At 44.4% G+C, this 14,105-nt stretch overlaps 2 protein-coding genes across 3 annotated transcripts in view; one reads left to right on the forward strand and one right to left on the reverse strand.

The window, feature by feature from the left end:
- The window catches only part of scube1 (signal peptide, CUB domain, EGF-like 1), a 97,247-nt gene extending 94,254 nt beyond the window's left edge, over positions 1 to 2,993 (reverse strand). For both annotated transcript variants that reach the window (XM_041963639.1, XM_041963638.1), the window contains exons 1-2: positions 2,843 to 2,993; positions 281 to 403 (exon numbers count right to left, since the gene is read on the reverse strand). In XM_041963639.1, coding sequence (XP_041819573.1) covers positions 281 to 403; positions 2,843 to 2,930 — 211 coding nt within the window. In that variant the 5' untranslated portion in view covers positions 2,931 to 2,993. The remainder of the gene's footprint in view (positions 1 to 280; positions 404 to 2,842) is intronic.
- A 2,669-nt stretch (positions 2,994 to 5,662) lies between these two features.
- samm50l (sorting and assembly machinery component 50 homolog, like) lies at positions 5,663 to 12,631 on the forward strand. The gene is made up of 15 exons (XM_041963640.1): positions 5,663 to 5,804; positions 6,625 to 6,738; positions 6,905 to 7,006; positions 7,127 to 7,214; positions 7,506 to 7,612; positions 8,596 to 8,726; positions 9,093 to 9,180; positions 9,424 to 9,552; positions 9,756 to 9,827; positions 10,033 to 10,119; positions 10,449 to 10,519; positions 10,761 to 10,828; positions 10,929 to 11,075; positions 11,336 to 11,477; positions 11,766 to 12,631. Exons 1-15 carry the CDS (start codon positions 5,784 to 5,786, stop codon positions 11,809 to 11,811), a joined length of 1,413 nt encoding a protein of 470 aa, XP_041819574.1. The 5' UTR covers positions 5,663 to 5,783; the 3' UTR covers positions 11,812 to 12,631.
- The last annotated feature ends 1,474 nt before the right edge of the window (positions 12,632 to 14,105 follow it).

Consider the following 14,105-nt stretch of genomic DNA (forward strand, 5'->3'; position numbering starts at 1 on the left):
GCACGTGACAAAAACACCTCTGCATCCTGTCAATCACTGCACAACTTAACTGTCAGATCAGTCGATTTTGCTAAGTTTTCCTTCACCGGAAAGAGGCTTCAGACACCGTTACACAATCCAGCAAACACTTTTTTTTAGGCAGCACGGTCAACCTGCAGTTTACACACTGCTCCAATACGAATCTTTAATTTGTGGATGTGTTAACAAGGGTAAGAGTTAATGAGGCCAGACACAACAGGAAGTGAGTGAAGACGTATGACGGTGTCCAGAGGCCACTCACCCTCGCACTGCTTGCCGTCTCCCTTGTAGCCCGGCTTGCAGATGCAGTTGTAGGATTTGGGCGTGTTCTGGCAGAGGGCGTCGATGTGGCAGTCGTCCGAACCCTCGGCGCACTCGTCTGCATCTGCACAAAAATCACAAATCAATACCCAATTAGACTTAGTTAGTTATTAGTCCCTGTGGATTCAGCAACCCCGGTGTTGGGTAAGACGAAGAGAGCAGCGTTCGGTGCCCGTGCTGACCTTCTGCCCCTCCATCAGCCATGTCCCTGAACCCAGTGAGTTCTACACAATGAAGTTTAAATTAAGGAAAAAGAAAATCCTGGTACTGGATTGGCACTGAGCAGCGCACACCCTGAGTGGAGCTGAGCTGTTGTTTCGATGTCACATTACAAGCAGTTCAAATGACAGAACGCGGCAGATAACAGGTCTGCACGACTTACTTACTGCTTCTGTTTCATTTAGCTTGTTTTACACCTACAGGAGGACGAAATGACGGATGCTTCATCCTCCATCGACATACACAGTGACACTAATGAAAGTATAGTGACCCTACACCAGCGGCTCCTAACCTGGGGTGTGGACCTCCCAAAAGGTTAAAGATAAATCTGACTGGTGACAGGAGGATAACAAGGATAGGAAAATGGAAAAATCATTTATCTGACACAAAATTAAAAGATTTTGCTTTTTCCTCTTATGAATCACTGAATTGTTTGACCTCTTCAGACCTTTTAAATTTTCAAATAAAACATGAAAAAAATGAAAATGGTCATAACCCAGTGACAAATGGGTCACAAGTAGACTCTGCGTTGTTTTAAAAGGCCACTGACTGCACATGAAAGTCAGTAAATCAGCCTTCATATTCGTTTATGTAGAAGCTGAAAATGACCCTGATGATGTCATCAGGGTTATTTCAGCTTGGGCTTGTAGCTGGGGCACACCTGGGGTGTGCAGTCTGAAAATGTAGGACGTCCTTCCCAAACGGGTCCGATAAATTCTAAAGCGCTGTGACAGTGAGAGAGAGCTCTAAAGTCAAGGTCCAGCCCCAGAGAACATACAGAGAACAGAAGGTTAAACAGCTCCCGCATTGATCCGGTTATTGATAGAAGAGCCCGAGCCCCAGAGCAGAGGGCACGCTCATTACAAACACACGCAGAGAGAGGGAGGGGGGACCCCGAGACCAGCACAGAGATGCATGGCTACCGCTCAGCAGAGCTTTGCATCACCACAGAGCTCCTCTGCCTCCAGCTGAGTATAAATAGCCTGTGTGTCAGTTAGGCAACCCGGCTGGAAGCTGATGTGGTTCAGCCCCTGCTCCCCTGCTCTCTGCCTGGCCCCCCGCCAGGCTCTGCCTTATAGAGGCAATAAATAAACGATAAAAGGGAATTTACAATAAATATTTTTTCTCTTAAAGAAGTTTTATTGCAGTTTTATTGGAGCCAAAGCCGAGAGGGAGACAGAGAGAGAGGAAAAGCAGCAACAAGTTCGGGTGTTTGATGTGAATCCGGACTGAGGGGACACTTTCACTTCAGATCCTCCTCTTTTCAGCCTCTCTGCTCCTGCTGGTCACAAAGCCTTGCCTGCGTGGTGGCTCACTGTCTCAATATTGACTCCTCACCCATTCACAGCAGAGGGAGGCTGAACAATGTGCTGCTGGCCGGTCGATACTGGGCCCCTGCTGCCTGCCTGCCTGCCTGCCTGCCTGCTCCTCCTGGGACTTTGACGGCCCTCCTGCCGCCACCACCCCCCCTAAACCCACATTTACATACACACACACACACACACACACACACACAGCCTCCACCTCCCTCCTCCTCCTCCTCCTCCAGCTCCGGACAGGCCACCAAAGCCGGAGCCAAGGTGCTCTCTAGCGGCTCAGCGGACAGCTTCTAAAACCCCCTTCGGTAAATCATTTGCACCATTTGCAGACGGTGAAATATTCCAACAGGCAGCTCTCTCACTCCAAAATCAAAGCAAATGAGTGCTTAACCCAGAGATCAAGCTGCGGTTTCCGATTGAAATTGACCTTTGCGCGCAGGAAACAGAAGTTCCAGTGAAGTCTGGCACGCTGGTTAACCGGCTGGAGATCATTTGCGCATCACAAATACCTCTCGGGAAAAAGCTGGGATGTAAAGCAGTTTCTGCTAAGGCTCTGGCATTTAATAAGTCAAACATGATTCACGAAGTGACCAAACTCAACGCGCAAATATGTGTGATTTATGACAGCTCCAACCGTGGAGAAAACGGTGCGCAAATGTGCGTCTCCGGTGCCACTAAGTGCATTTCTGCATCATTACGCTGCTCCTCTAATCACACAGTGGATATAAAAGCAATAAAGTACGCTGTAATATTATTATAGGAACTTCCACTGCGCATGTGTTACTGGATGACAAGTTTAAAATGGCCTGAAATCTCCAGTGATATCGTCAGGATGTCCCCAGCCGATTTTCACTCATGTTTCCATCATTTTTTTTCCCTTTTCACGCCGGGAAGACCGAAGCCACCAAAAAGTGCAGTCAATGCCTGACATGAAAGCAAGACAGAGAGGAAAGGGGAGCTCTTACCTGCGAGTCCGACATTCCCCATCACCCTGCAAGTATTTATGAGGAGGATAAACAAACAAACGTCCCGGGAAAAACAAGCGCTCCCCATGCTGACAGACGGTGTGAGGATTCAGCAGGGCTTTTCTGGGGGTTTGGACTGTGTGTGCGTGTGTATATGTGTGTGTATACGTGTGCGCGTCTGTGTGTGTGTGTGTGCGTGTGTCTCTGATAGGAGAGGAGGAGGACCGCTTTTGGTGGACTGGCAGCGGCGGGGGGAGAGAGAGAGAGAAAGAGAGAGAGAGAGAGAGAGAAAGGGAACAGCAGGAGAGAGAGTGGAGGCAATCCGAGCCATCTGATTGGCTTGTTTGTGCCGGTAGAGGGGAGAGAGAGACAGAGAGAGAGAGAGAGAGAGAGAGAGAGAGAGAGAGAGAGTTAAATGATGGGATGAGCAGCGTCATGATGGAGATGTTCAGGGTTCCCCAAACCTAAAAGTCCCAGATCCCAGATGAAATGGTAAATAAATAAAACCGTTATAATGAACCCCAAATAGAATTTATAGCCCTGGTCCCCAACCACGGGAACAGGGCTCCAAAATACCTAAAGATTTATCTGAGGGGTCACCAGATTGCCAGCTGGTAAAAACAAAATACAAGACAAAGTGAATCAAATGTGTTTTTTTCTGACTTTTCTCTCACTTCTGCTTTTTTCCCCTGTGAAATACTCCACAGAAATCCTCAAACATAACTACCAGAGAGAAAAAGGCTAGCCTGCTTAACTTGGTGAGACCGCTCACTGCTCATGTGGGGTCACCAGAATCATTCAAAAGTCGCGAATCACTGATTTAAACGAGTCTTGGTGGATTTTGTTGAGCAGATTGCTCTGTCATGATCCGCACAGACTCATGGCACTGCTGGTTAAACTAACTGTGCCTGTAACTGTGTTTGAGAACCTCTTAGGCGTTACTGCGTGCACAGGCTCAGGCAGTCTATGACGGCTTGAATACACTCAGTTGCTCTTCTTCAGTATTTAGAGGCACAGTTTTCTGCATCATGAGACAACATGTGTAAGGATTAAGAAATACTGACACCTAGTGGTTTGACATCAAGGGTCCAGAATGGCTCACCAACAGAGTCATTGAAACGGATCAGGTGGACGCATTCATTCATCTACTGTCTCTCTGTCCACACATGTCTCCACATCCAGATACGACAGCGCGTTCATCATTTGCACTGAAGGTGAAACGTTTCTGCTGCTCTCTGGCCCCTCGTTGCTCAGGGAAAACATCAGTTTTTCTATCTAATATACAGTATATCCCTTACTGTATCAAAGCACAGTAAAGCATTGTGCACAATGTGAAATAATTAAATGATCAGTCACTAGCTGACACACAAACCTCGGGCAGGGCAGTATTCCAGCGTGGGAGTACCAGCTGCTTTGTGGGGCTTTATTTTGTGGGAATGTGTGTGTCACTGTGTATTCATGAATATTGTGGCCAGACCACTGGATCCCAACCAGGAGATCCTGACCCCCACCAGGGGTCGCCAAAGCATCACAGGGGGTCATAGGGCCTCCTTGATTTCAGAGGTGTAAGAATTTTTTTTGAACCTACAGTAGGTCTGCATCATAGCATTTCATTGCTTCTGAGAAGAGAGCTAAATTGAATTGTCATTTTAAAAGTTCAGATTATTATTTAAAATATAAACTAAAAACAGTCTCACAGGATGAGAGCATAATCAAGACATGGAAAACTATATTCAGAGAGCATTCACTTGCTGCTGGTCAGTCTCATCCTGCAAATAGTGAATTTGTCAAAATGAAGGAAATAATCTGCTCAAAATTCATCCAGATCCCTCATTTTTAACAAACATCCTGCAGTTGTTGTGTTCACTGTTAAAGATTGAATTGTACAAATTATCAGTTGTTCCATGCTGTTATTGTTATGCATTGAATTTAATATCTAGTATCCTTAAAATAAGTCAGTTATTGAGTAAACTGGTTGATGGCTTACTCAATGATTAAGGAAAAATATTGGGAACCATTATGTTGGACCATTATATCTAAAACAGTCACAGATGTAAAGCTCCCCACTACTTCCCCTATTTGATTTAATGTATCAATAACCTGTGTCTAAGTTTAGCTATAGCTTTATTGGTGATATGATTCAGAGGCTACATCAACCGAGCACACTTCCAGACAGGGCCCCTTTCTGGCTGGGAACCCAACAAACATGTTCCAACTGAGGTACAATTTTCGGGTGTCTAGTCCACATGCTGCCCGTTTCCACTCTTATTATCTTAGCCGTGGGGGTGAATCGGTGAATAGAGGACCAACAGCGCCATCTACTGGACAAACTCATCCAACGTGACTTTAGCTCCGCTCCGCGCACTTCAACGCGTACTCGTTTCTATCCAATCAGAGAGAAGACATGATGATGCCTTTAAGAGCAAGAAATGTTTTACCATCACACCGTAATCTTAGACTTAGAGTAACTTTTCGTTTGCTGTCTGGCGCCGTTCATTTACTACGATAGTAACATTTACCACATTGTGGCCGCTGAATTTGTTTGTAGCATCATCACAGTGGAGCTACTTCACAGGAGCGGTGCTTGTACGTTATAACTGTAACATAAAATAAACACTATATTTTTCATAGTTTTCAGCTAATTTTTTTAGACGCTCGAGAGATTTTATTTATGTATGTCTGTGTAGTAGATTTTACACGTAAACTGTAAAAATGCATACTGATTTATAAACAACGAGATGGGGGAAATGGAAGACCTTATTGAAGTTCATTTACATTACGAGGAGTACTTGAACATAGCACGAGACCTTACCAACTGTCATGGCGTCTCCCTTGAAGGGGGATTGGTACTGGAGAAAGTAGACGCTGTCATTTATCAGATTTCTCCTGTATAAGGGCAGTTAACCCCGACTGAAGAGGCTTTTAGGAGCGGGTAGTTACCATGGGGACTGTCCATGCTAAGGTAAAATGAATTTTCTTGTTGACAGCTGGCCTTTCTGTGTATTTTTCACCATGACCTCCCTGTTCAGCCAGTGCTGAAGGCTGCAGACTGCCCAGCATTTGTACTCGATGTACTGTTACACCCCGAACGATAGAGAGAAGTGACGGCTGAACCTGAGTGTATTCTGGCGACGTGTGGGCGCCGAAACCATGTAAACCTGGCTTTAGTTCATTTAAATGGCCGTAAGGCTGCCAGTATTTTTAAATATTTTAGCGGACTTATGGTGCATTTAGACAGTTTTTATAGAGGAGGACATTACAAGAAGCCATTGTATAAACGTTAATCCAAAACAATGTAACACTTAATACTATAAGACAGTTATTTCACTCTTCTGTAATAGACTTAGACTCGAAATATTTACCTGTGTCGCTACCTTACATAACCAACAATCCCAGAAAATATACAGTCTCCTATCCTTATTCATCACATACTGGACTGAGTTAATGAACTAGTCAACTCTCTCTATGTGCTGTGACTTTCACTGGTCGTAGGACATCACAGTGTTCTGTTCAAAGCTCCACCCATTGCCTTTACTGCTGTAGCTGCCCTTCAAAGCTATGATACATACTGTTTCCTTCAGGATTCATTTTAAAATGTTGTTGCTACCTCACTTAACAGTTTCACTCAGGAACAAACCAAAATCCAAACTCAGAAATGACTCGACTCCTCGGTGCACACAGACTCAACGACTAACCAGGCTTTATTACAGAGTTGTTATGTCTTTGCTTTAGATCCTCCAGGCGGGGTCATTTTAAACCGTTGTCCTTTATCGTTGCTGCAGAGTCTGGATCCCCTCCCGATGCATGGTCGGGACTTGGGCGTCAACCCTGATGACCTGATGGAGACCCCAGAACTGGAGCAGGACGCCAAACAGGAGATTCTTGAAAACAAAGATGTGAGGAGCAGTAGAACTAGTATCACTGTAGCTAACCACAGTACCATTTAATCTAAAAGTGCATAGACATTATAACTTAAATCTGTATGAAATACTTAACAATGCTCTCAGAGCTTTTGCTTGGAAAAAGACCAGCAGATGTCAAGTAAAATCTGTTTGATTACAGGTGGTCGTCCAACATGTCAACATCCAGGGTCTTGGAAGAACTAAAGAGGATCTGCTCGGCTATGAGATCTCTGATGTTTTCCACGCCAAAAACCTGATTGATGTATGTATTGGCATGATAGCGCCCTGAAGTGGTCACCTTCAGGTTTTAAAAAGTTTTGGAAAGTGATGAAGAGTGCGGTTAACGAGGGTTGCTAAGTTCAGAGCTCTGTGTTGGTTACAGGTGATGAAAAAAGCTCACATCGCCAGACAGAGGCTGCTCCGCCTGGGGATCTTCAAAGAGGTGGAGGTTCTCATCGATACGTCTGAAGGTAACGCATTTCCAAAAAAGCATCACGTTCTGTTCCCCAAAACCAAAATGTTTAAGAAAGAACTTTTCCCAGAATTCTTTTATAGTGAACATTTAACATTTCCACTTTTAAGTAGTTGGATGTTTAGATTCACCGGCCTTCAGTGCCCAGGATCACTATTTGTACTCTTTCATGCATCCTTTGAAGTGTGACCGCTCTGTGTTTTTCTATTGGATTTAATGGCTTTGTGCTCAGCTGATGTGAATATGCGGAAACAAACGTTCTTCGCCGTCATTGGTTGTCCCTCTTCAGGTACAGACGCTTTGCCTAACGGTCTGGATGTCACCTTTGAGGTGACGGAGGTAAAGAGGTTGACAGGAAGCTACAACACCATGGTTGGCAACAATGAAGGAAGCATGGTGAGAGAAACACTTACATATTACTGCAAATTTCTCTTTGGAGATGAATAAAGTATCTATCTATCCATCTATCTATATTATTCATGTACTCTCTGTATTATGGACATGCTCTCTGAGCTCTTTTGTTTAGTTGAGGTTTCTCAAGCATTGACAAAATCCTAACCACAGCCATGGAACACACTTTCTGATTGGCTGCCAGGTGTCTGTTAAAATTTAAATTGTGCCAGTGGGTATTTTGATCACTGTTTTAAATCAGGACTCTTTGTTCTGTGTATCCTGGATGCTACAGCTCGGCTCAACGTGACTCACTTTTGGTACCAGGTCCTTTTCTCGGCTCTGTTTTCCACTGCAGCTGGTACGCCCTCAGTGTAGCTGGGATGATTTAGCTGATCGTCATAGCGACACCGAGTGAAACTGCCGTGATATCATCATCAGCGTGACACAAACACACAGGAACATCTTTTCAGTTTGAGATCCTTTCATCTGCAGCCAAACAGAGGAACGTCTGCACAGTTTGCCACAGCATGTTTTTGATCTGCTGTTTATTAAAATCTGGGTCAAGTATATAAAAATTGCGGCTGGTGTGCAGGATGTCTGTGTCGCGAAAGTGACAATTCTGTCTGACCAATTAGTGGCCTGCAGTGTTTTCGCTCCGCCGTTTAGTTTTGACTCAGCTCACTTGGAACCTCGACGGAGGCGAGTAGAGTCCAGTTGAGCTGAGATTAGACTGCTGGAACTATAGCAACGAGACAGATGTTATTTGATTGGACAGAAAATGAAAAAGCAACAGTTTTGTTAATTGGTGATCTTTGCTATAGCAGAATACTTGCTGAATCTTAGGAGACATTTTGACTTGTCACAGCAGAAAATCACAGGTGTCACCGCGGTGAGTTGTTAATAACTGGCTAATTAGGACTGATGACACATGTGGCACTGTGAGCCTCAAGGATTATAGAGCTAACTGTGTGCGTCATGTCTTCCAGGTGCTGGGTCTGAAGCTGCCTAACATGTTGGGCCGAGCTGAGAAACTCACCTTCCAGTTCTCCTATGGAACCAAGGAGACGTCATATGGCCTGTCCTTCTTCAAGCCCCAGCCCGGACATTTCGAACGCAAGTATGTCAGTGTCGTAGATCGTAAACCCACCTGTCTCACTGCCTTTCTGTCGGGCAAGACCGGCTGCTGCAGTCCAGTGTTAGGCATTGGCAGGGTTCAGTGAACCAAATCTGAACTTCTCAGCTTCTCCTGATACTGCTTGAATAGTAATTTTTTGGAAGCCTGCCTGTCACACTTTATCTGTTTTCTGCTGTATCTTAAAGGGAATGTTCTGAATAGTCTTTTGACGGTGCGTTCAAGAAAGCGCAGACATTACGACCCTCTCAAATCTCTCTCAAATCTTGCATGCCAGTGTGAGCTTGAACGAACCACCAAGACAAGCGGTTTTGAGTTCTGTCTTTTCAGACCTGGTGTCCTGTGTTTCAGCCTCACCCTCAACATGTACAAAGTCACCGGCCAGTTCCCATGGAGCTCCTTGAAGGAGACCGACAGAGGCATGTCTGCAGAAGTCAATGTAAGAGGGTGTGTGTGTGTGTGTGTGAGAGAGAGAGAGATTTTTAACTACATAGAGAGTGAGCGACCAGCAAAAATCTGAAACCACCATACTATATGTGTGTGTGTACAAAATCTAAGGCCATTCGAAATAAATGTTAAAAGCAATCTGTATTGCACGACATGAACATGTCAGAGCTTCTTGACCTCACTGTATTTGTACAGTGTGCTGGCTGAAATCCTCCACCTTCCTGTGCTCCTGCAGTTTCCTCTCGGAATGACCAACCACACGTTGAAGTGGGAGGGTGTCTGGAGGGAGCTGGGCTGCCTGGCACGCAGTGCGTCGTTCGCCGTGCGAGAGGAGAGCGGACACTCGCTGAAATCTGCCCTCTCGGTCTCGCCCGGAGCCTTTTTCTTACCTCCTAGTGCTTCTGACATTTCTGATGTTTTTATGTTTCACATAATTTAGTCTGTTGTCAAATATAATTTTCTTTTGCATACTTGTTTTTGATGTATAGAATTTTTCAGAAATGTTTGTTAGAGACCCTTTTGTCCACAGCATCAGTTCAGTAGAACTCCTGTTTTGTTTGTTTGCAGCACACCGTGTCAGTTGATTCGAGGAATTCTGCCATTTTCCCCAGCAGAGGTGCCTTACTGCGGATCAACCAGGTGAGTGTACCCTTTGTGTCCATATAACATAATATATATACTATGTATCATATATAGTAGGACATTTTTGTACTTTTATGTTGTTTTCTCGACCGACAAAGACATTATCCGTTAGTGTGTTGAAACAGCCAGCTGTATTCTTCCTGTTTTTTCCAACAAAGATAAGATAATGAAGATTTTATTGAGGTGTGCGTTTGCCCTGCAGGAACTGGCTGGGTACACAGGAGGAGACGCCAGCTTCTTGAAAGAGGATTTTGAGCTGCAGCTCAACAGACGGCTCTTTTGGGACTCAGTAAGACAGAAATTAGTCTATTTGTTCGTTTTCAACAGGGTTTGCTTCTAAAACATGTTAGGGTTTTGTTTTGGTGCATTGTTTGTTCTTAGACAATGCATGAACAGGCCCCATGGACCTTTATTGTAATGCTTCAAGCCTCCTATCAAGTTTCATTATCAAAAACAAGTGACTGTAGAATTAACTGTTTGTGTGGTGCGCTTGTAATTTTAGTTGTATTAAAGAACCACCAGGGGGCGATAAAGCAGCAGTACATTATTAAAGAGGAGCAGAGGAGTTTGACAGAATAAGTTTTGTGTATATAAAGACATGATCTTGTGTCCTGTCAGGTCCTGTCTGCTTCTCTGTGGGGTGGGATGCTTTATCCCTTGGGAGGACAGCCGTCCTGCATCGCTGACAGGTACATCTGGTTATCCATGAGCTGTCACCTGGCTCTGACACATAGTCACACCCAGCTGCTTGTTAATGGTCATGAGGTTATCATTAAGAAGCTCTACGTGTTATTTGCTTTTTTAAGTATTATTCTGGCTTTAACTGTGTGCTCTTAATAAGCTCACTGTTTTCAAATGGTGGATTTGTGATTTTGAGACAACAGTGCATCCTGAGCTGATGGTTCAATGACACTTATGTGTTTTGTCCAGGTTCTACCTTGGAGGTCCCACCAGTGTGCGAGGTTTTGGGATGTACAGCATCGGGCCACAGAGTGAAGGTAAAAACTGAAATTGCCTACCACAGAACAGATTTGTGTGTGTCCCATTATGTCAGGTAGCACAGCAGCGTGTCTTGGTTTAATGCTCTGTGTGTTCCAGGTGACTATCTGGGTGGGGAGGCGTACTGGGCAGGTGGACTGCACCTCTACACTCCACTGCCCTTCAGACCAGGCAAGGGCGGCTTTGGAGACCTTTTCAGAACGCACTTCTTCCTCAATGCAGGCAACCTCTGCAACCTCAACTATGGTGGGTGGAGTTCTGAGCCATCAAATAGAAATGACAAAAACCCCTAATGTAAAGGAATTAGTTGTGGAAAGTTGACAATATTTGGCTTATAATGACACCACAGAATTTAAGAAATTCTTCAGGAAAGTCATGAAACAACAGGGAATTCATAGCTGCACAAAAAGTCTTGAAATGTTACATCACAGACTCAGTGAGGAGCCTGTATTAGGAAAGCTTTCAGTGTCTCAGATGGATTGTAATGTTGAGTGTTACGTGTACAGGCGATGGTCCTCGGGCGCACCTTCAGAAGCTAGCTGAGTGTATTCGCTGGTCGTACGGCGCGGGCATCGTGCTGCGGCTCGGCAACATCGCCAGACTGGAGCTCAACTACTGTGTGCCCATGGGAGTTCAGAGCGGAGACAGGTACGCTGCTGTTCACTTCTACTTCTGGATATGCAGGAGGAAGGCTCACCGATGTTTTTTTTAACTGATGAGGGCGAAACCAATTTTCAGATGTTGTCAGCATGCATCCAACAGTTTAAATGAAATTAGTTCCCGGCCATGTTGGCAGAAACGTCATCATCAGTCATACCACCAGCATGCATGCTCATAAAAAACATTACACCAATGGTGGCCAAAACTTGAAATGCTACATATATCGCTGTGTAATATTCAGAATTGTCTGACAGTAATCCTTCTCTCCTGTCATAGGATATGTGATGGTGTCCAGTTTGGAGCAGGAATCCGCTTCCTGTAACCTCGTCACGGCCCTCAGTGCTCTTGCAGAGGCTGGGATGTGAAAAGGGAGGACGTCTTGTTGTTTGTCAACTGTAACTTGTTGTAGAGTGTGTAACACTAGCATGGGTCATATGTCCTGGGGAAACGTGCCTGACCCCCCTGCCCTCCTTTGATATGCACCGGTTAAGGCTTTTGAACAGCAGAGTGCCAGTGCTGAGCCATGCACAACCCGAACAGACTTTCACCAATTCGAGAGACCAGGGTACCAGATACAGGAGCAACCTCAAGACATGATGACAGCTACAGCTAAAATACAATCATGATGAATCTTTGACAAATCTCAACAACACATCTGTGATTATTCTCTCCAGTAGATTATTGATTGATGGTTTAGTTTTTGAAATCTCCAGCACTGGCACCTTGTCTGGGGAAAAAGTCGGCCACTAGTGATTTCACCCACTGTGTTTCCTGTGGTGACACAAAGTAACTTATTTTACAGAGCGTTGTTCCCTGTCTGCCTTCCAGGACTGCTTCTTACCCAGGAGCATGACTTGTTGATGATTTTGTTTGACAGTTACCCATAAACCACACACTCTCAGCCAGGGAACGAAGCGAGAGAAACCAGCACTTTTTAATCACAGCTGCGGTGTTCGAAGGGAATCGGCCGACGTGCCAAAGCAGTTTGTTCGAACGTTGTTGTCTGATGCAAAGGACGGCGGCTTGATCCCTGTGATGGAAAACTCCCCCTGAGCAACATCCACCACCAGTGCTCTTACCGTTAGTCTTCTTTTTGATGTTGTTGATGCTATTCACAAATAAATCACAGCTGCTCCCCTGTTTCTCTTTGGATCCTTTGTGGTGTCTCAAATACAAGGTATCAGTTCTGGATACTGTGCATTGATTCATATATCTTTTATTGTGTGGTGTTTCTTGCCTTCAAAATGAGGTATAGTCTTTTTTGGGGACTAACCTTGATTAGGTATATAACATTTGGGACCACACTTCTAGCAAAAGTTAAGACCTTTGATTTGTAGCTATCAGTGATATCAGCAAAACAGTGTTGCAACAGGACAGGTCCATTATAATTTCATATCTGAATAGTCACATCACATTATGGGTCATCCAGTGGGTGGAATAAATGCAACAGCACTTGCCAGGAAGTTAATCAGGTCTACGGAGTCCAGTCCAGACTGAATGAGACAGACTGGTTAAGGCTGAGTGCACTTTGCAGGTGGCATGAAGTGTGTGTGTGTGGGTGGGTGTGTCACTGCCCTGCCTCCCTGCAGCTTGTGAGCTGACTGGTGGAACCTTTGCTCCACAGGAACCTGTGCAGGGCAGTTGAGTGTGGACGGTGCCAGATGTGTGTTTGAGCAGAGCTTGTTCTGCGTGGGAATCTGGCCAGACGTACAGCAGGTGAATGCTGCAAAGATCTGGTGCTATGCAAGTGTAGTGAAACGGGAATAAAAATAGAGGTTTATCTTTAAAGTGAAAAAAAGTATTGGTGCAGACCTTGGACCTTTGGAATTGCAAAATAATAAGTAGAAGAGTGGCAGCACCCTTAAAAGCTCTCTGTGGTTAAACATTGTGCAGTGTGTATTATCTGTGGCTGATTTAAATACTACCCTGCTAGTTTTACTGTTACAGGCCACTGGTTATCAAACAGCTACAGAAAGGTTACAAGTTAATTTTACACCTTTTGTTGGACTACAGAGTGAGAACCAGCACAAAAATACACAAATATATAAATAAGTAATGTTTTATTAATCTTAAACGAAATTAGAAATAGCTATGATACTGTGAACAAACTGCTGTTGGTGGTGCAGAAAGGGGCTGTGTGTCTTAAAAAGCTGTGGCTAATTTAATGCCTCTATGATATCTGAGGCCAAGTCAGCCTTTGCCCTTTAATATTAGAAAGTAAAGGCTGGTACAGTGCCAGCACATTAAAAAGTGATTTATAGTTCAATTTTGTACATTGACTGATTCATGGTTTATACCCACATGGCCTTTGGTCTTTGGCACTGGCCATCAAACAGCTACACAAAGGTTACAGGCTAATTTAACGCTATTTATTGGAGTGAGAAGCAGCAGAGAAATGTGTAGTGAAACAATATATATGTTGATTTATGTTTGAGTTTAGAGTAAAAAATCCAAATACATCATCAAATTACAAAATATCCCTGTATCACTATGTTGACTCTACTCATATTAGCCTCACTGGCATGCTAGCAACTTTGCTACCAAATAGGCTACCACCTTGCTAAGTGTTTGCTAGAAACATTAGGAATATTAGCAATTATTTTTTTAATAAAAGTG

This window comes from Chelmon rostratus, chromosome 22, assembly GCF_017976325.1.
Source record: "Chelmon rostratus isolate fCheRos1 chromosome 22, fCheRos1.pri, whole genome shotgun sequence".
Classification (NCBI taxonomy): domain Eukaryota; kingdom Metazoa; phylum Chordata; class Actinopteri; order Chaetodontiformes; family Chaetodontidae; genus Chelmon; species Chelmon rostratus.